The 20,814-nt window shown below is 42.7% G+C and overlaps 1 protein-coding gene across 2 annotated transcripts in view; it reads left to right on the top strand.

Annotated features, from left to right (window-relative positions):
* The window catches only part of cat (catalase), a 59,490-nt gene that overhangs the window by 18,084 nt on the left and 20,592 nt on the right, over positions 1 to 20,814 (top strand). For both annotated transcript variants that reach the window (XM_084334960.1, XM_084334959.1), the window contains exons 4-6: positions 4,395 to 4,525; positions 6,055 to 6,159; positions 14,115 to 14,240. In XM_084334960.1, the coding sequence (XP_084191086.1) occupies positions 4,395 to 4,525; positions 6,055 to 6,159; positions 14,115 to 14,240 (362 nt within the window). The remainder of the gene's footprint in view (positions 1 to 4,394; positions 4,526 to 6,054; positions 6,160 to 14,114; positions 14,241 to 20,814) is intronic.

Genomic DNA, 20,814 nt, shown 5'->3' with positions numbered 1-20,814 from the left:
TCCGCCTGTGGTAGCGTTGGGATTCTAGTAGCCTCTCCGTCGCTTCGTTTTTAAGCAATTGTATTTCCCTCCGGTATTCTTCTTTCACACTTTCTATCTCTTTTTCCATCTCTGTCATGCCACCTTCGTTCGCCTTGACTGCCCGTGTAATTTCTGTCACCGTATTCTCCACTGTCGTGATTCGCATGGACTGTACAGCGACCGCTCTCATAACCTCTTCGAGTTTAGCATCGATGTGTTCGAATTTAGTATCGATGTGTGCAACGTGTAATTTGAAAGCGACCATCTGTTCTTTTATCAGGATAGTCAGAGAGTTGAAGTCGGGTTGTGTAATTGCACTGCTTGTGTCGGTTGATGTTATGGGTGCAGTGAGGGATCCGATGGATATGTTTGCTATTATCTTCTCAAAATCACCTGCTTTATCCTTCACGGTACTTTTTCCTGTCGTGCCTGTTATGTTGTCATCTATTGTCTCCCTCTCGGGGCCAGTGGTCCTTGGTCCCGGTGTATTCTCCTCTATATTCCCCACGTCGGGGCTTGTCACCGACGGATCTGCCGCAGCGTCGCCTGTTATTTTTCTTGAACGTGTTTCAATCGGCGCTGTTGGAATTGCTGTTTCTTGTTTCTTTCCACCCTTTTTCTTATCCTTATCCATGTTGTCTTTTGATATAGTTAGTAGAAGGTCTTATCAATACATACGATGTGGTTTAATCTCTTTTGGTATTGTCCAAATAAGGTTTTTAAACGAAATTAACGTTAACGGGAGCGGAGCTATAACCAAATGCGTGTGCTACATATTGCAGCTAAACCGGAAGTCCCCCCATAATTATTACCCTTGTGTGCATCACATACCGCAATATACTGAGCACACATTAGGAACAAACACATAATTCAAATGTAACGTTAGCGCCCACCACATCAAGTACGTCTACACAACATATAAGAGTTGTTTGTAGGTCGGAAATGATGGAATAGATTTACCAACAAAAAAGGTGTTTAACCTGCTCATACCTTATTAAAAGCGTGGGGCAGCACGGTGCTTCCATTCAAACAGACGGCAACACACGTGAAGTCAAGTCTCACTTGCGTGAGACTTCCTCTCTAGATACTCTTCAATCCCTGGCCAGGGTACTCCTGGGTCCTATTCCCCCCCATGTTATACTATATGTCATGCACATGTATTTTATATGTTAATACATTTACATTTACATTTAGTCATTTAGCTGACGCTTTTATCCAAAGCGACTTACAAGTTCTGTACGACAAGTCATCAGGAAGGGCACAACTCTTATCAGCTGAGTAACAATGTTCATCAAAGTGTTGAGTGCTACAGTGTAGGTTAGTTTATTAGGACAATTGCATGATAGTAAGGTTAGTTAGGGTTAGATATATATATATATATATATTTTTTTCTTCTTTCAGATAATGGTTGAAGTGCGTCTTTAGTCGACAGCGACAGGTTTCGGCTGTTCTAACTGGGGTGGGTAGTTCATTCCACCATTGTGGGGCAAGGACTGAGAATAGGCGGCTTCTCCTTGATGACCCTCCCGGAGCTCGGATAGGAGTAGGTCTGAGGCGGCCAGAAGATGCAGAGCGTAGGGGTCTTGAGGGTGTGTAGTTGGAGACCATTGACCGGAGGTAGGCGGGAGCGGTTCCCTTTGCCGCACGGTATGCTAGGTCGAGGGCCTTGAAGCGGATTCGTGCAGCAATGGGGAGCCAGTGCAGGTCCCTAAGAAGTGGGGTGACATGGGCCGACTTCGGTAGGTTTGAGATCAGGTGGGCCGCTGCGTTCTGAATGAGTTGAAGAGGCTTAGTGGCAGTGGCCGGGAGGCCAGCGAGCAGTGCGTTGCAGTAGTCGAGGCGAGAGATGACTGTTGATTGGACGAGGAGTTGGGTGGCTTCTTTTGTCAGGAAGGGGCGGGTCCTTCTGACGTTAATAAAATTGCATTTATCTATAGTCCTAATTCTGTCACTGTTTGATGTCACAAAGAAGGGTGTATCCGAAAGCTGTCTACAACATTTGTAACAGGTGATGAAAAAGTCATTTGTTAATGATGAATAGGCTTCACTTCAGATTAGGGCACACAATAGCATCTGCAAATGATTTATAGATGTTTTATGAATGTCTTAACAAATCATTTGTTGAACATAAACAAATAAATGGAGATACAGTATAGTCGTTTTTTCATATCCATTTTTCAAAGCATCTACAAATGTGTTACTACACATTAAACAACATTATTTAATGATGAACAAATCAAGTACAAACAATGTTGATAATGAGTTATAATAATAATAATAATAATAATGGATTGGATTTATATAACGCTCTTCGTGACACCCCAGAGACCCCAGAGCGCTTACAGAGTCCATTATTCGTTCATACACAGTCATACCGGTGGTGGTAAGCTACAATTGCAGCCAGAGCTGCCCTGAGGCAGACTCACGGAAGCGTGGCGAATAATCATCGCCTACGGCCCCTCCGACCACCACCAACATTCATTCACATGCATACACATTCATACGAGGCAAGTAGGTTAAGTGTCTTGCCCAAGGACACAACGGCAGTGGGATGGACATGGGCTTGAGCGGGATTCGAACCACCAACCCTTCGATCATTGGACGACCCGCTCTACCCCTGAGCCACGCCGCCCCACTAATTTACTAATTTGTAAATGTTATACAAATATAGTTATAAATGATTTAATAATAATTTACGAATGTATATAAATGATTTGTTCATGATTAGTTCATTATCTACAAATACCTTATAAAGGTAATGTATTATAACTGAGTGTTATTATAAAGTGTTACCCATTTATTCATACCTTCTTTAAAAAAAAAAAAAAAAGATTTTAATTGTATTTCTGTTATTAGACCGTACAGTGAGAAAGTACAGGTCATCAGGGCGAGAAGAGAATCAAGATAGAAAAGTTTGTTCCACCCCCATGCTTTCATGTCATACGGATACACTGCACTATATAAATTAAATAGGAAAATATGGAATGCTGATTTGCAGTAGAACCACTCTCTTTGTGCGAGTGTCTTTAAGTGTACATTTTCTAGTTTGTAACTGTTTTCAATACCATAATATGTTGAGTCATTCTGAATGGAGCAGCTCCACGATGCACAGCAGTAGTGAACAGTACTACAACGTGGCTCACAGCCACTGCACTGAAGAACCATATTACCCCATTTTAAACGTTTTCTCCCGGTCAGCTCCCAGGCTCTCTAACTCCCTCCTGCAACACACGGAGTCTCAAGACCTATCTCTTCTCCACTGCCTTCCATCCTAGTGTGTTTGTGCTCCGCTTGTCTCACTACCGGAGCAGCCCCTTAGTGTAAAGCCTGTTTGTGCTCCGCTTGTCTCACTACCGGAGCAGCCCCTTAGTGTAAAGCCTGTTTGTGCTCCGCTTGTCTCACTACCGGAGCAGCCCCTTAGTGTAAAGCCTGTTTGTGCTCCGCTTGTCTCACTACCCGAACAGCCCCTTAGTGTAAAGCCTGTTTGTGCTCCGCTTGTCTCACTACCCGAACAGCCCCTTAGTGTAAAGCCTGTTTGTGCTCCGCTTGTCTCACTACCCGAACAGCCCCTTAGTGTAAAGCCTGTTTGTGCTCCGCTTGTCTCACTACCCGAGCAGCCCCTTAGTGTAAAGCCACTTTTGAGTTCTAGAAAAGCGCGCTATATAAATCCAATCTATTCCCGTCTTTAAGTATGAACACAACACTATTTTTAATTTTTTTTATATATCTTTTTCCCCCTCCATTTTCCTCCGATTTTCTCCCATCCCAATGTTAGTCATTATGCCAATTTCCAATCCCCTTCCTGGTCGCTGCGCACTTACCCCCCACAGTCAGATCATCTGGGAGAGTGGAGGCTACCACGTGCTTCCTCCGACACACGTCCAGCCAATCAACCGCTTCTTTTCACCTGGCAGCGCAGATTCTCATCGAGAGGGCGTAGCATGTGGAAGGATCACACTATCCCACTCAAGTCCTATCCGTGCTTAGCAGGCGCCCCGACCGAACTGTAGGAGTCGCTGTTTACAACGACCCGGACCCACCCCGCCAGCTTCTCCCACCCTCTAATACTGCCAATTGTATTAGTGCAGACGGCCAGCCAAGCTGGTGACAACCCCGGAGCTGTGAGCTGGATTCGAACAGGCGATTCTAGCCGCTCCGGGGTTTGGTGATGAACGCAATCTCCGCTACGCCACCTAACCGCCTTGAACACAACACTCTTAACATATCATTTTAGTTAATACAGTTTGAAAACAATGTTCCTTCCTGAAAACCTAAAATGGAGTTATATGGTTCTCGAGGTACTCCAATTGCACTGTCCCAGATCGTAGGAATAATGCTGGTGAATGAAGACATTTTTCTTTGTTAACATGCAGCCGGGGAGTCTGGCTCGGCAGACACAGTGCGTGACCCACGAGGCTTTGCTGTCAAGTTTTACACAGAGGAGGGTAACTGGGACCTGACGGGCAACAACACCCCCATCTTCTTCATCCGGGACCCACTGTTGGTGTGTGTGTGTGTGTGTGTGGGGGGGGGGGGGCGCCTGATTACTTTTACCAACGGATTTCCAGTTTCGCGTTCTGCGATCTGATTGGCCACTGACGTTTCTGGTCGTGTGACATCTGCGCCAATAGTGTGACGCCTGTTTCTATCACCGGTTAAGCTTAGGCACTCTTTCGAAGTTGGTTAGAGTTTGTCCTAGAGCAGGGCGATAGAACACCTGCCCTGATTCCAAACTCTAACCTTAACCAACTTCGAAAGAGTCGCCTAAGCTTAACCAGTGATAAACTAGGCGTTAGGTAGTTTGCAGGCTGTTCGAGGTGGAAATGGGCGCAGAAACAGGCGTCACGCGATTGGGCGCACATGTCACATGACCAGAAACGGCAGTGGCCAATCAGATCGCACCAGAAACGTCAGTGGCCAATCAGATCGCAGAACGCGAACGCGGAACTGGAAATCCGTTGGTAAAAAACTAGACGCGGGGGGGCACACAAATAACATTACTTTAGATTTTATTAGTACGCTTCAATGTAATCAACTGTACAAAGTCTTAGGAGCTACAGATGCCTACTGATTCTTGCCACGCAGATCCATGAGGAGTATCTGTTTCATATCTGTTTATCTTCAGGGCTGATGATGGGTCTGTCTCCCCCAGATTTGTATCGGTTTTGATCAGTTTCACCATTCGTATCAAATGTGTTGTTCCTGTGAAGACACGATTACATTAATCTGTTGTTCCTGTGAAGACACGATTACATTAATCTGTTGTTCCTGTGAAGACACGATTACATTAATCTGTTGTTCCTGTGAAGACACGATTACATTAATCTGTTGTTCCTGTGAAGACACGATTACATTAATCTGTTGTTCCTGTGAAGACACGATTACATTAATCTGTTGTTCCTGTGAAGACACGATTACATTAATCTGTTGTTCCTGTGAAGACACGATTACATTAATCTGTTGTTCCTGTGAAGACACGATTACATTAATGTGTTGTTCCTGTGAAGACACGATTACATTAATGTGTTGTTCCTGTGAAGACACGATTACATTAGCTAGGTTCTAATTAAAACACACCGACGGACAGAGATACCGTTTGTCTGTTCCGTCTCCTGTTTTGTGATGATCCGTGTGGCCGCTCCCTTATTATTAAGTATATAGTTATCCTATAGATGGATCCGTGTGGCCGCTCCCTTATTATTAAGTATATAGTTATCCTATAGCAGGACGATCCGTGTGGCCGCTCCCTTATTATTAAGTATATAGTTATCCTATAGCAGGACGATACCGGGCTAAATTCCGGGATCCACATTGGGGAATTTTCCCATTACTAAAATCTGAATATTGACACCTTTTTGGGGAAAAAATGTCATTGCTACAACTTCCCGTTTTGTAATGAGATAGAAGTCACATTTCAAGTTAGATTTTCTGCTACTCATAATCTGTATCTGCATGGGGGGGGGAATTGGTATCCGCGTGCATCCCTGTCATGAGCCCCAACTGAAGAGCCCCCCCCCCCCTCCTCCCCTCTAGTTTCCATCCTTCATCCACTCCCAGAAGCGCAACCCTCAGACCCACATGAAGGACCCTGACATGGTGTGGGACTTCTGGAGCCTGAGGCCCGAGACGTTGCATCAGGTAACCTCCTGACAATAGATCTCTCATGTGTGTCCTGACAATAGATCTCTCATGTGTGTCCTGACAATAGATCTCTCATGTGTGTCCTGACAATAGATCGCATGTGTGTCCTGACAATAGATCTCTCATGTGTGTGTCCTGACAATAGATCTCTCATGTGTGTCCTGACAATAGATCTCTCATGTGTGTCCTGACAATAGATCTCTCATGTGTGTCCTGACAATAGATCTCTCATGTGTGTCCTGACAATAGATCTCTCATGTGTGTCTCTGACAATAGATCTCTCATGTGTGTCCTGACAATAGATCTCTCATGTGTGTCTCTGACAATAGATCTCTCATGTGTGTCCTGACAATAGATCTCTCATGCGTGTGTCCTGACAATAGATCTCATGTGTGTCCTGACAATAGATCTCTCATGTGTGTCCTGACAATAGATCTCTCATGTGTGTCCTGACAATAGATCTCATGTGTGTCCTGACAATAGATCTCTCATGTGTGTCCTGACAATAGATCTCTCATGTGTGTCCTGACAATAGATCTCTCATGTGTGTCCTGACAATAGATCTCTCATGTGTGTCCTGACAATAGATCTCTCATGTGTGTCCTGACAATAGATCTCATGTGTGTCCTGACAATAGATCTCTCATGTGTGTCCTGACAATAGATCTCTCATGTGTGTGTCCTGACAATAGATCTCTCATGTGTGTGTCCTGACAATAGATCTCTCATGTGTGTGTCCTGACAATAGATCTCTCATGTGTGTTCTGACAATAGATCTCTCATGTGTGTGTCCTGACAATAGATCTCTCATGTGTGTTCTGACAATAGATCTCTCATGTGTGTCCTGACAATAGATCTCTCATGTGTGTCCTGACAATAGATCGCATGTGTGTCCTGACAATAGATCTCTCATGTGTGTGTCCTGACAATAGATCTCTCATGTGTGTCCTGACAATAGATCTCTCATGTGTGTCCTGACAATAGATCTCTCATGTGTGTCCTGACAATAGATCTCTCATGTGTGTCCTGACAATAGATCTCTCATGTGTGTCTCTGACAATAGATCTATCATGTGTGTCCTGACAATAGATCTCTCATGTGTGTCTCTGACAATAGATCTCTCATGTGTGTCCTGACAATAGATCTCTCATGTGTCTCCTGACAATAGATCTCTCATGTGTGTCCTGACAATAGATCTCTCATGTGTGTCCTGACAATAGAGCTCATGTGTCTCCTGACAATAGATCTCTCATGTGTGTCCTGACAATAGATCTCTCATGTGTGTCCTGACAATAGATCTCTCATCTGTGTCCTGACAATAGATCTCTCATGTGTGTCCTGACAATAGATCTCTCATGTGTGAGTCCTGACAATAGATCTCTCATGTGTGTGTCCTGACAATAGATCTCTCATGTGTGTCTCCTGACAATAGATCTCTCATGTGTGTCTCCTGACAATAGAGCTCTCATGTGTGTCCTGACAATAGATCTCTCATGTGTGTCCTGACAATAGATCTCTCATGTGTGAGTCCTGACAATAGATCTCTCATGTGTGTGTCCTGACAATAGATCTCTCATGTGTCTCCTGACAATAGATCTCTCATGTGTGTCTCCTGACAATAGATCTCTCATGTGTGTCCTGACAATAGATCTCTCATGTGTGTGTCCTGACAATAGATCTCTCATGTGTGTGTCCTGACAATAGATCTCTCATGTGTGTCCTGACAATAGATCTCTCATGTGTGTCTCCTGACAATAGATCTCTCATGTGTGTCCTGACAATAGATCTCATGTGTGTCCTGACAATAGATCTCTCATGTGTGTCCTGACAATAGATCTCTCATGTGTGTCCTGACAATAGATCTCATGTGTGTCCTGACAATAGATCTCTCATGTGTGTCCTGACAATAGATCTCTCATGTGTGTCCTGACAATAGATCTCTCATGTGTGTGTCCTGACAATAGATCTCTCATGTGTGTCCTGACAATAGATCTCTCATGTGTGTGTCCTGACAATAGATCTCTCATGTGTGTGTCCTGACAATAGATCTCTCATGTGTGTGTCCTGACAATAGATCTCTCATGTGTGTTCTGACAATAGATCTCTCATGTGTGTGTCCTGACAATAGAGCTCTCATGTGTCTCCTGACAATAGATCTCATGTGTGTCCTGACAATAGATCTCTCATGTGTGTGTCCTGACAATAGATCTCTCATGTGTGTGTCCTGACAATAGATCTCTCATGTGTGTGTCCTGACAATAGATCTCTCATGTGTGTTCTGACAATAGATCTCTCATGTGTGTGTCCTGACAATAGAGCTCTCATGTGTCTCCTGACAATAGATCTCATGTGTGTTCTGACAATAGATCTCTCATGTGTGTGTCCTGACAATAGATCTCTCATGTGTGTTCTGACAATAGATCTCTCATGTGTGTGTCCTGACAATAGATCTCTCATGTGTGTGTCCTGACAATAGATCTCTCATGTGTGTTCTGACAATAGATCTCTCATGTGTGTCCTGACAATAGATCTCTCATGTGTGTCCTGACAATAGATCTCATGTGTGTCCTGACAATAGATCTCTCATGTGTGTGTCCTGACAATAGATCTCTCATGTGTGTCCTGACAATAGATCTCTCATGTGTGTCCTGACAATAGATCTCTCATGTGTGTCCTGACAATAGATCTCTCATGTGTGTCCTGACAATAGATCTCTCATGTGTGTCTCTGACAATAGATCTCTCATGTGTGTCCTGACAATAGATCTCTCATGTGTGTCTCTGACAATAGATCTCTCATGTGTGTCCTGACAATAGATCTCTCATGTGTCTCCTGACAATAGATCTCTCATGTGTGTCCTGACAATAGATCTCTCATGTGTGTCCTGACAATAGAGCTCATGTGTCTCCTGACAATAGATCTCTCATGTGTGTCCTGACAATAGATCTCTCATGTGTGTCCTGACAATAGATCTCTCATCTGTGTCCTGACAATAGATCTCTCATGTGTGTCCTGACAATAGATCTCTCATGTGTGAGTCCTGACAATAGATCTCTCATGTGTGTGTCCTGACAATAGATCTCTCATGTGTGTCTCCTGACAATAGATCTCTCATGTGTGTCTCCTGACAATAGAGCTCTCATGTGTGTCCTGACAATAGATCTCTCATGTGTGTCCTGACAATAGATCTCTCATGTGTGAGTCCTGACAATAGATCTCTCATGTGTGTGTCCTGACAATAGATCTCTCATGTGTCTCCTGACAATAGATCTCTCATGTGTGTCTCCTGACAATAGATCTCTCATGTGTGTCCTGACAATAGATCTCTCATGTGTGTGTCCTGACAATAGATCTCTCATGTGTGTGTCCTGACAATAGATCTCTCATGTGTGTCCTGACAATAGATCTCTCATGTGTGTCTCCTGACAATAGATCTCTCATGTGTGTCCTGACAATAGATCTCTCATGTTTGTCCTGACAATAGATCTCTCATGTGTGTCCTGACAATAGAGCTCTCATGTGTGTGTCCTGACAATAGATCTCTCATGTGTGTCCTGACAATAGATCTCTCATGTGTGTCCTGACAATAGATCTCTCATGTGTGTCCTGACAATAGAGCTCTCATGTGTGTGTCCTGACAATAGATCTCTCATGTGTGTCCTGACAATAGAGCTCATGTGTCTCCTGACAATAGATCTCTCATGTGTCTCCTGACAATAGATCTCTCATGTGTGTCCTGACAATAGAGCTCTCATGTGTGGGTCCTGACAATAGAGCTTTGCGATTGCACATAAATTAGGTAAATAAATATTAACAAGGTGATCGATTGAATGAAAATTTTATTAACAGATTGCAGAATGGGTACAATACAGTATGGCTCAATAAAGACGATTGTTAACACTTTGGCTGCCATGGGTTAAATTCATTATCAACCGTAGGTTGCCGGCTCTATTTGTCTATAGAGAAAGTCCCCTTCTTTGCAGGGCTATAACTTTTTAAATTCTATTGCTACATTGCCATTATTAGGGCCCATTCAAAGTCCTATATGTATTGTTCATTGTGTAGCAACGTTAAACTTTTTCATTCACATATTCATAGTAAAGTATGGTCTAATGTATAAGTATGTTTTCATCTCTTTCTGCAGCTTTCTCCAGAACGTGATCTATAGCCCCAAATACATTATATTGATGATGCAATACAGTTTTATGGCAATCAGCGCGATATAAAAAATTCCAACTAGACGTACTTCTAGAAGTTACTACACGTCATCTGATGTTGACCGGATGGGCTAGGGGGCGTTTATAATTCCGTGGGCAGCGTTATACCAATCATCTAATGTGGGTCAAATGTTGATAATAGCAGTTAGTATCGAAGACGGTAACGTTACACGCTAAAACTCACCCCAGTCTCTGCGCGCCGTTGGGCGATCATCGTAGAGTAGAAATTTTATCATTATGGGATGTAGATTTACCCGGTCCATCTCCAGCTTGTATAATGGTATATACGTCCAAATCATGTTGTTTATTGAGTTATTGGCAATCGATCGCTATGTAGTGTGTCGAGATTGAGTCCCGGGACCTATTAGCGAGTGCCCGGAAGTAATACGGCCGTCCAGCACAACCTCTACGGCACTTCCTGTTAAGCGATTGCGCCGATCGGCCACCAGATGGCGCTCCTGAACCGCCAGAGAGCTCAGTGGGTCCTCCTGGTGGATCTCAGGCCAGCGGAGGGGACATATGAATCCGATCCCAGATTTTTGAAATATTGATATCAAAGACGCTGTAAAGCGTCTTCGGCAACTTGAGCATGGCCGGGAATGACGTGTTTAAGCGTTTTCCGGCACCCAAAGTGTTAAGGGGATGCAGACCAGAGAAAGACTTTTGTCTTGTTTACATCAGGGTCCCCCATTTTCAACTCATAATGAATTGTAAGTAAGGGTGCAATTAGCACCGTGCAATCCATTCTTTGTGGATCTAGCCCTGAGACTTGTTACGCGCGATGCTAGTCAGTCGACAGAGTTGTCTCGGAATGGATTTGGTAGCTTTTTTCTGCGTCTCCGTAGACCGTGCCGCACCACTGTTTTAATGTCTTAGTGAAGATTGATTTATATGAAAACCGATGTATGTATAATTTAGCTATCTCGCCAACTTTACTGTGATTACCCGTTGAGCTGACAATAGATATCTCATGTCTGTCGCTCATCATTATTCTGCCCTGATAAGGGAGTCCGGCTCAACTCGTCTCCTGTGCCTATGGCAAAAGGAACTAGTTATTAAAATACTGCTCCTGGCCTTGTCTGTGGTTCACAATCTCATAATATAGATTTCTGTCTTTGATAAGGCGGGGGCTTTTAAATTTTTAAGCAGCAGGAAGAATATAGCTTAACATTGCAGCACAGGCTCCCCAACATCACCAGCTTCAGTGCATTCTTGTTAAAGGGGTATAATGAAATTTCAACATCTGCTCTTTTAGAAATGTGGCTCTTAAAAATAGGCAAATTAACAAAACATGCTTAATTCTTTATTGTGCTAATTCTTCTGCAAAACGGCAGTTTCCCTCTCGCCCCAACTGGTGCAGAGAAGATTTCTTTCAAAATTACACTTGAGAGTTCTATAATGTATACAGTTTTGTCTCTCTGGATAGATATGTCATAACCAAAGTTGGAAAGAGTACTGAACTATATTACTCAAGTGGAAGTACTGTTATGCCTAGCTACTTCAGTGAAATTCTACTATAAGAGTATTTGTTTAGAAACATGTAATGTTAATGAGTGGCACACTAAAAAAAAGTACTTGCATGCTCAGTTACTTTGAACAGAAATGCTTCCGATTTTGTGCACATTCCAAAATCTTCCCTCCGAAATTAACAAGAGTACTTTGGTGTTGTCTTCACAAATATTGTGACGGGTCAGTGACGGCTCAAGGTTTGGAGATGATCCAATCAGTTGATAAAGTCCAAAAGTAAAGTCCAGAATATTTGTTTTTCATTGTAAACAACAGAGAGTATCATTCTACATACTACTCTTTATAACCACTTTGAGTGGAAGTAAAGCTACAGGCTCCAAAAAAAACAGTCTTACTTTTAACCCATAAGAACCCACACCCATTTCTCCTTCAAGGAAAATTATGAGGGGCATAAGACTGACTAAATAGACTACAAAGAACACATTTCTGAAATTTTCAAAATAGCACCCCCTAATGGCAAAGATCTGAAATGTTACATATATGTCACATTGGGCATTAATGGTTCAACTTAAATGTTACAGATATATGTCACATTGGGCGTTAATCATTAAACTTATTCCTCATTGGAAAATAAATCAAGCTGACAATCTCTGTCTGTTTGTCTTTTTATTTGCATTTCCTCAAACTATAACTTTCCTTGTTCTGTTTCCCATAACTTTCCCTTCGGTTTAAAAAGAAAAACACAACATTTTGCTGAACACAACTGAACTTTTCAAAAAGGGTTTAGAAACGATGTTAGGTTTTAGTACCATGTTTAAACCCTAGGCCAAATGGAATGATTTGAAACCATTTCTTTGGGTGGCACTACATGGTACTACATGGTACTACATGGCACTACAGGGTACTACATGGCACTACAGGGTACTACATGGCACTACAGGGCACTACATGGTACTACATGGTACTACATGGCACTACAGGGTACTACATGGCACTACAGGGTACTACATGGTACTACAGGGTACTACATGGTACTACAAGGTACTACATGGTACTACATGGCACTACAGGGTACTACATGGTACTACAAGGTACTACATGGTACTACATGGCAATACAGGGTACTACATGGTACTACAGGGTACTACATGGCACTACAGGGTACTACAGGGTACTACAGGGTACTACAGGGTACTACATGGCACTACAAGGTGCTACATGGCACTACAAGGTACTACATGGTACTACATGGCACTACAAGGTGCTACATGGCACTACAAGGTACTACATGGTACTACATGGTACTACAGGATACTACATTGAAATATGACTATTTGTTTTAATATGTTAGTTTGAACAATTGAACAATATAAAATATATTAACTAAATATCATTGAATCAGACAAATTAACTGAGCAGATCATAATAATTGTTCTTATTGTGTCACATTACATTTTCATGAACATTTTAAGGTTAAATGCCCGGTATGTGTCACAGCGATTTCTATCGATTGTTTTATCATTTTGTTCAAGAAATGTGTTCACAACAGGTTATATATAATGAAGAACATGTTATGTAAGCATTATAATTCTTAAATGGGCAAATCTTACCTTTTAGCAACAAGAATCTAGCTTTTGAATGCTAGCTACTTCTGTCAGCTAAGTCACCACCATCAATCCGCATTGTGGAAAGGTGGTTATGGGAGCACAACATCACATGACCTGTCACATGACCCCACCAGGATGTTCCACCGGTGTCCCTTTGGGACTTCATGAGGTAAAATCGTGGATAAAGCATTATATGGAAATTTCCAGAACATGTAAAGTACATGTGACACCTGTGTCACTGTGGGTCCTTATACATCTACTCAATTGCAGTAACTAGAGTAATTCGAATTAGTTCCTTTCCAAATTCTGGTCATAACATGGGGCGACAGGGGCTTAGGATAGTGATTGTCTTTTAATCATTCCCGGTTCCATTCCGGCTCCTCCCGGGCAGTGTGTCCTTGAGCAAAACACTTAACCCCTAACTGCTCCAGAAGAGTAGGTTAGGTTGGCACTTTGCCTGGTTGCCTCTGCTGTGAGTGAACGGGTGAATGTGAGGCATAAGTTGTAAAGTGCTTTGGATAAAAGCTGTTGTATAAAAGCAGCCATATAAATGCAGTCCAGTGACCATATAACTTGTTTATCTTAAAAGCATGTCTTCAAACTATGCCCCTTCCCATGTGACTGTGTTGACTCTCTCTCTCTCTCTCTCTCTCTCTCTGGAGGTGTCCTTTCTGTTCAGCGACCGTGGCTTGCCTGACGGCCACCGCTACATGAACGGCTACGGCTCGCACACCTTTAAGCTGATCAACGCAGAGGGCCATCCTGTGTACTGCAAGTTCCACTTGAAGGTAATGTGTCATCGAATGAATGAATGAATGAAAACTTTATTTAACAGATTGCAGAATGGGTACAATACAGTACGGCTCAATACACACAATTGTTAAGGGGATGCAGACCAGAGAAAGACGTTTGTCTTGTTTACATCAAGGTCCCCCATTTTCAATTCATAGTGAATTGAATCGACACACCTTGAGTTTGAAAGGCTCATTACATCTAGCTGCATGGGTCAGTTTGGTAATGCTTAAAGACCCTACATGGGCGGCTAGGTGGTGCAGTGGGCAATGCGCTCACCACCAATGCAGGAGACGCTGGGTTCGAGCCCAGCTCTCCGCATTGCTATCAGCTTGGCTGGTCGTTCATACTAATACAATTGGCAGTATTAGGGGGTGGGAAGCTGATGGGTGGGTATCGGACGTTGTGGACAGCGACTCCTACAGGTCGGTTGGTGCGCCTGCGCAGCAGAATCAGGAAGCGACGGGGGCGGCGTGCCCTCCAAAAACGCAGACCCCCGACGCTGAGAGATCGCGCTGTGCAGGTGCTGCTTCCTCGAGTACCGGAGGGGACACGTGATGTAAGGCTTAGTCCACATTGCAGCCGGCTTGTGGGAGGCATGGCCTAACGGCGTTCGAGACAGGGGAGGGTAGAATTGGACGATATGAAATTGGGATGGGAGAAAAATAGAATAATGGGAGAAAAAGTAGATACAAAAAAAAAAATACCCTACAATGGTCTGTGCCCGCCCCCTCTGAGGGAATTCATAGAAAGGAAGCCTGATAGAGGAATCGGCACTAGGGCAACCACTAGATGGGATTGCAAAGTGGCCGGCCGGCAAACCGCCTTCGGTAAAGACATGCTCTCAGACTGCGGTTACACCTTTCGTTTCATCTTCGTATTGTTGTCATATGCGTTTCGCCGCGACGTTGTGCGCCGCGAGTCACACTTTCGTTTTTTTTTCGTTTTTGTCACCCGAGCACACTGATGTAGTACACTGCCAAAGCAGTAGGTGGCAGTAGGTGGCAAACATGAAGGCAATTTCAACCAATCAGAACTTTAATGTGCCTGCAAAGCAAATGTCAACAAGGCGGCCACCATCTTTTGCCTAGTTACCCAATGCAGCAATTCTTTTTCAGCAAAGCCTAATAAAAGTGCAATAAACAAAACGGATACATTCACTGTGTGTTCTGCCTGTCATTTGTTGATGAAACAAAACTAACATCAACACAAGTGACCACCAAGAGCGGATAGTTTAGTCTAAAAAAAGATCGGTAGCATTGTTAGCTGCATGCTAACGTCAATGGAGTATGCCATTATAACAATATAGCATTGTGGCTAGAAGCTAACGTTAGCTCACGCTACTTAGCCAGCACCAAACTGATGATATCGCGAGCTATCAGTAGTTAGATAACATTAGAGACAACGCTGTGTGTATTAAACAAAGGTGAATAGATGACTGGGCCGTTTTGTTTAATGCTTGTTAAGTTGAAAGAGGAGCTCTGGGCCCCGTTCCCCGTACCTGGTTCAACTAAGTCGATCAAGATGTCATTATCCAGCTTCAGTTAACCCGATGTTTGAAGCCGGGATTTTCCTGTTCCTCGAAGGTGGATTCAGTCTCGTTAACTCGATTCAGACTTGGGCCCCAGGATAAATGCGCGCGGCCGCTTCAGTTGAAAAGCCAGCACGTATCGATGGCAGAGATCCTGATTCTCTAACGGCATTGATTGATTAATTGATTTAAAACTTTATTGACAGATTGCAATACGGCTCAATCGCCTCGCCGACAAGTTAAATGCGTTATCTAGGCTAATTTTAAGTCCCTCATTACCTCAATCAATCAGATTATATTTCTTTAAACTTGCCTGCTGGATTGAATAATCAAATGAGATCTTGCTAGCGAAAATAATTAGTTAAACTGTTATACAGAATTACGATACGGCTCTCTTACCCATTGATTGATGTGTGGTCGATCTTTTACTTATCTCCACTGTGGTCTAACGGGTTGTTCTTTTGACTTTCACGCAGACGACCGGGGTTCGAAACCCTAGTCTTTTCCTTCTTTTTGCAATATAGGAATAATTCAATTTGGTGCACGTTGAGAGCTATATAAAGAATGACATCCTCAATGCATGTAGATTTATAATATTTTAACTTAAAACCAGGCTACTTTGGCGTATAATCATTAATATTATATTCAAAAAAATTATATTGGAAACACAGGGTTTCGAACACCGGTCGCTGGGTTGGCAGGGTTGAGCACTACCGCTGCGCCACTGTGCCAGATGGGATAAATTCATTGTTTATACTAGTGCTGTCAGGCGATTAAAAAAATTAATCTAATTAATTACAGGATTTGTAATTAATTAATCTAATTAATCGCATTTTAATCGCATAACCATTTTATGCCTGATATTCTATTTTCTATAATCATATTTCAAATGGCATGTGTCCGGATGGCAGAATTCAGTACTGTATCTACAAAACCTTCTGTTTAATCATCTTCCATCTATTAATTTGCTTAGATTTTTCAGGTCTGGTCAATTTGAGCATGGTGTTATTCACAGTCAAAGATAATAAAAAAAAATTGATTGATATTCTCATTTGGTTCATTACAATTTACTCAAAATAACATTTTCATTCAATCAATCACCGCGCAGATTGATTGATTGAATGCAAATGTTATTAACAGATTGCAGAATGGGTACAATACAGTACGACTCAATACACACAATTGTTAAGGGGATGCAGACCAGAGAAAGACTTTCGTCTTGTTTACATCAGGGTCCCCCATTTTCAATTCATAATGAATTGTAAGTAAGGGTGCAACTTGCACCGTGCAATCCATTCTTTGTGGATCTAGCCCACAGTATTTCTGACACTGGGAATACATTCCCTGAGATTCATAGATGTCCCTAGAATCAGATACCAAGAACATGCAAATGCACCATATTAAAAAAATCTGTAAATGTGTATTCTACAATCTTCTGGAATGAATGAGATACAAAAAAAAAAATATTAAAAAAAAAAAAAAAATTGTAATAAATTTTGAGTTAATTTTCATAACGCGATAATTTGCTGTGTAATTAATTAATCTAATTAACGCGATAAACTGACAGCCCTAGTTTATACATTAATGAACGAGAGACCCGTGTTTAGAATATTCTTTATTTTGAATGAAGTTTTATTTCTTTATCCTCATTCATTAATGTGACGTCAACGGCTCATTCAATTTCTCAAATCCGTCAAACAGCGCATCTCATCAGACATCTTAATCCCAGTTACAATTAAAATAACCACAAAGTCATAATGTGTACATCGCACCGAGCGAGCGCCACGGTATATATAACGTGCATTATTTAGGACAAAGTGAATTTAGTATCAGCATTTTGGGTCTATTTTACATTTCAAAAGCCCCCTCTGGAAGAATGGAGCACAAAAATGTAATTCAGAATGGTATAATGCAGATCGTAGACTGTGGGAATAATTTCAGGAAACGGGCTGTCACTTCTTTGCGGGGGCGTGGCGATGGTTGATCCGGCTAACTTGAACTTAAACCCTGCTTTCGACCAGGCTCAAACTTTTGGATCTGTTGTCATGGTGATTTGGAAAATCCAGGTACGGGGAGCCGGAAAGTCCGGCTTAAGTCAGACTTAACCGAAAGTTATCCGGCTAACTCAGTTATCCAGGTACGGGGAACGGGGCCCTGAGCTAACGGGGTCTGAATCCTGATAGCTCACGTTAGCCAGCTGCTCATGCAATCGGTAATGCTAGCAGAATGAATGGATGTAAACTTTATTTAACATATTGCATATGGGTACAATACAATACGGCTCAATACAAACAATTGTTAAGGGAATGCAGACTGTTGTAGCTTGGACTGGGGTCCTTATAACAATAACTTGACAACACATGGTAGCTCTCAGCTCGGAACTCGGAACTCACTCAGCTCGGAACTAGGCAAAATCTGCATATGGCTCGCCGACAACAAACTATCATTACACATGGGCAAAACAGAGTCTGTTACAAAGGATCAGATTAAACCGAATATATATATTTATTGATTGATATATATTGCATAGTATTTGTATATCGTTTGATATCCCTTGTATATTCCTTGTACATATACACGGAATATCCCTTTAGCCTAGACCAGACCATAATATTTCATTCTCCTATTGGACAGCGGTCCACAGGCGCCAGGGCCATGCCTCCGGAGTCAGGTTCAAAGCCACCGTCAAGACATGTCTGTACATGCCCGGCCTTGCCCAGGAATACGAGACAGAAATGAGGTTGGCACTAGATTGTTCGCCGTGCATATAAATATGGCGCAGGTGAATACAGAAGTAGAGTTACCCAATAAGTTGAAGCCTCACCCACGATACTCCGTGCGGTGAAGTATGGCCTGTTTGGCCCCAAATAGAGCATTGAGACCGCGTGCGAATTAATAACTGAATTGTCAGAGTTTGGCGCTATACCGTCGAGTGCGACATATTTCTATTAAGTCAGTAATAGTCTATTTGTGTATAGTGTATCGTGCGGCTAAAGTTCTACAGTGACCAGCATCACCAACGCTTCCTCGTACCAGCTAGAGTGCTTATCCAGGCTGGGCTGCTTTCATGGCGCTTTCACCCGAGGAGACCTAGACAAGAACCGTGTGGACATGTACACTGGATTAATCTACCCGACGACTACATAGCCCTTTGCGGCTGGATTATATTTGTTTTGGTCCTGTGATTTATGGAGTGGAGAATCGCCGACGCCTACACGTGTGGGATTTACCCTGTGAGGAGCCACGTCGAGTCTGCGCCTCAGAGAGCCTGAGGCCGGCTAGCTTTCTTCACTGTGGAGCTACAGTCTACGGAGAACAGCTGTATTCGTCTGTGGATCAAGAGACTATTGCACCTTCTCCTGTACTTGGAGTCTCCTTAGTCATCGTTGACCAGACTCTCTACTACCGACAGATCCTCTACCCCTGCTGGCTTACAACCGGGGGGACCCTTCCAGTATCTCCCGCTATATATTACTAGTGTACCATAGATATAATTCCCTAAGATTCAGGTTGTATAATTACCTCCTGCGTAACCAGAGAATGGACATTCATTATTGATTTGCCTACGCACATTCCTTTGCCTTATAAGTGCATCCAAAGTAAAATAGAGAAGTATATTATGTACCTTTTGCTGCAATAAATACTTAATTACCACTTTGTGTGGAACCGATTCATTGTGGGAAGTGTTCATCATATTTATATATCATGTACTGTATGGCCAGTAATTAAAGTACATAAAGCGGTAGTGGTTTAATGATACCATACTTATCAATACAGTCAGGGAATTGTACCCCTCAGTTACAGAGTCCATTCTCTTCGGTTCAAATAACAAACTCAGCAAAACAGACGGCTTCTCAGTTACAGTGGGTGACAATATTGTCACAAGGAAAGATGAAATTACCTACCTGGGTTCCATCCTAGAGGCTAATCTTTCCTGTGACAAAATGGCATCCAATGTAATAAAAAAAAAGTCAATCAACAAACTCGATTCTTGTACCGGATCTCCTCCCTGGTAAACAAGAATACCCTGAAGACTCTGGCAGGAGCACTCATTCAAGGGTACTACGACTATGCTTGCACCTCATGGTACCAAAGCACCTCAAAGGCACTAAAAACCAAATTACAAACATCTCAAAACAAACTAGTCAGACTACTGCTTGACCTGACTCCTAGAACCCACCTCACCCCTGCACACTTTGCCAACCTAGGATGGCTTAGAGTAGACAACAGAGTACAGCAACTTGCAATGGGCCTGGTCTACAAGATACACTACACGACCAAGGTACCCATGTACATGTCAAAATACTTCCCAAAGGTCAGTGAATACCACGATCACAACACCAGAGGGAGCTCCACAAATCATGTAAAACCCAGATTCGGCTCAAACAAGGGACTAAACACGTTTCGCAATTATGCCACAACAATGTGGAACGCCCTACCCAAAGCTGTAAAGGAATGTAAATCACTACCCACCTTCAAAAACACTCACAAAGAACACCTACGGGAGACTGCAATTCAAAACTGGCCCCTACAAATGTCCTAACCCAGTTGTACAATAAAGACCAAGCATGGCTTTGTCAGTATTCCAATGTACAGCGCCACCCAACCCCACCCCACCTACCCAACCTCCTCCAATGTACAGTTTCCATGTCAAATGTATGTCAGTATTCCAATGTACAGTGTGTCCCCCCCCCCTACCCAACCCCCCACCTCCAATGTACAGCCCCACCCCACCTACCCAACCTCCCCCAATGCACAGTTTCTATGTCAAATGTATATACTCTTCTTCTGGATTTTTTTAGTATCACAAACAGTACTGTATTTGAAAATCTGGTATGTCATAAATGTATAGATGTAGCAGTACTGTCTATCTGTATGTCATGTGTGTCATATGATGAATTGAAAATGGGGGACCCTGATGGAAACAAGACGAAAGTCTTTCTCAGGTCTGCATCCTCTTAACAATTGTATGTATTGAGCTGTACTGTACTGTACCCATTCTGCAATCTGTTAATAAACTTTTCAATCAATCAATCAAT

Source organism: Notolepis coatsorum (assembly GCF_963971535.1).
Source record: "Notolepis coatsorum genome assembly, chromosome: 18".
Taxonomy (NCBI): Eukaryota; Metazoa; Chordata; class Actinopteri; order Aulopiformes; family Paralepididae; genus Notolepis; species Notolepis coatsorum.
This window is presented reverse-complemented; position numbering and strand designations above follow the sequence as displayed.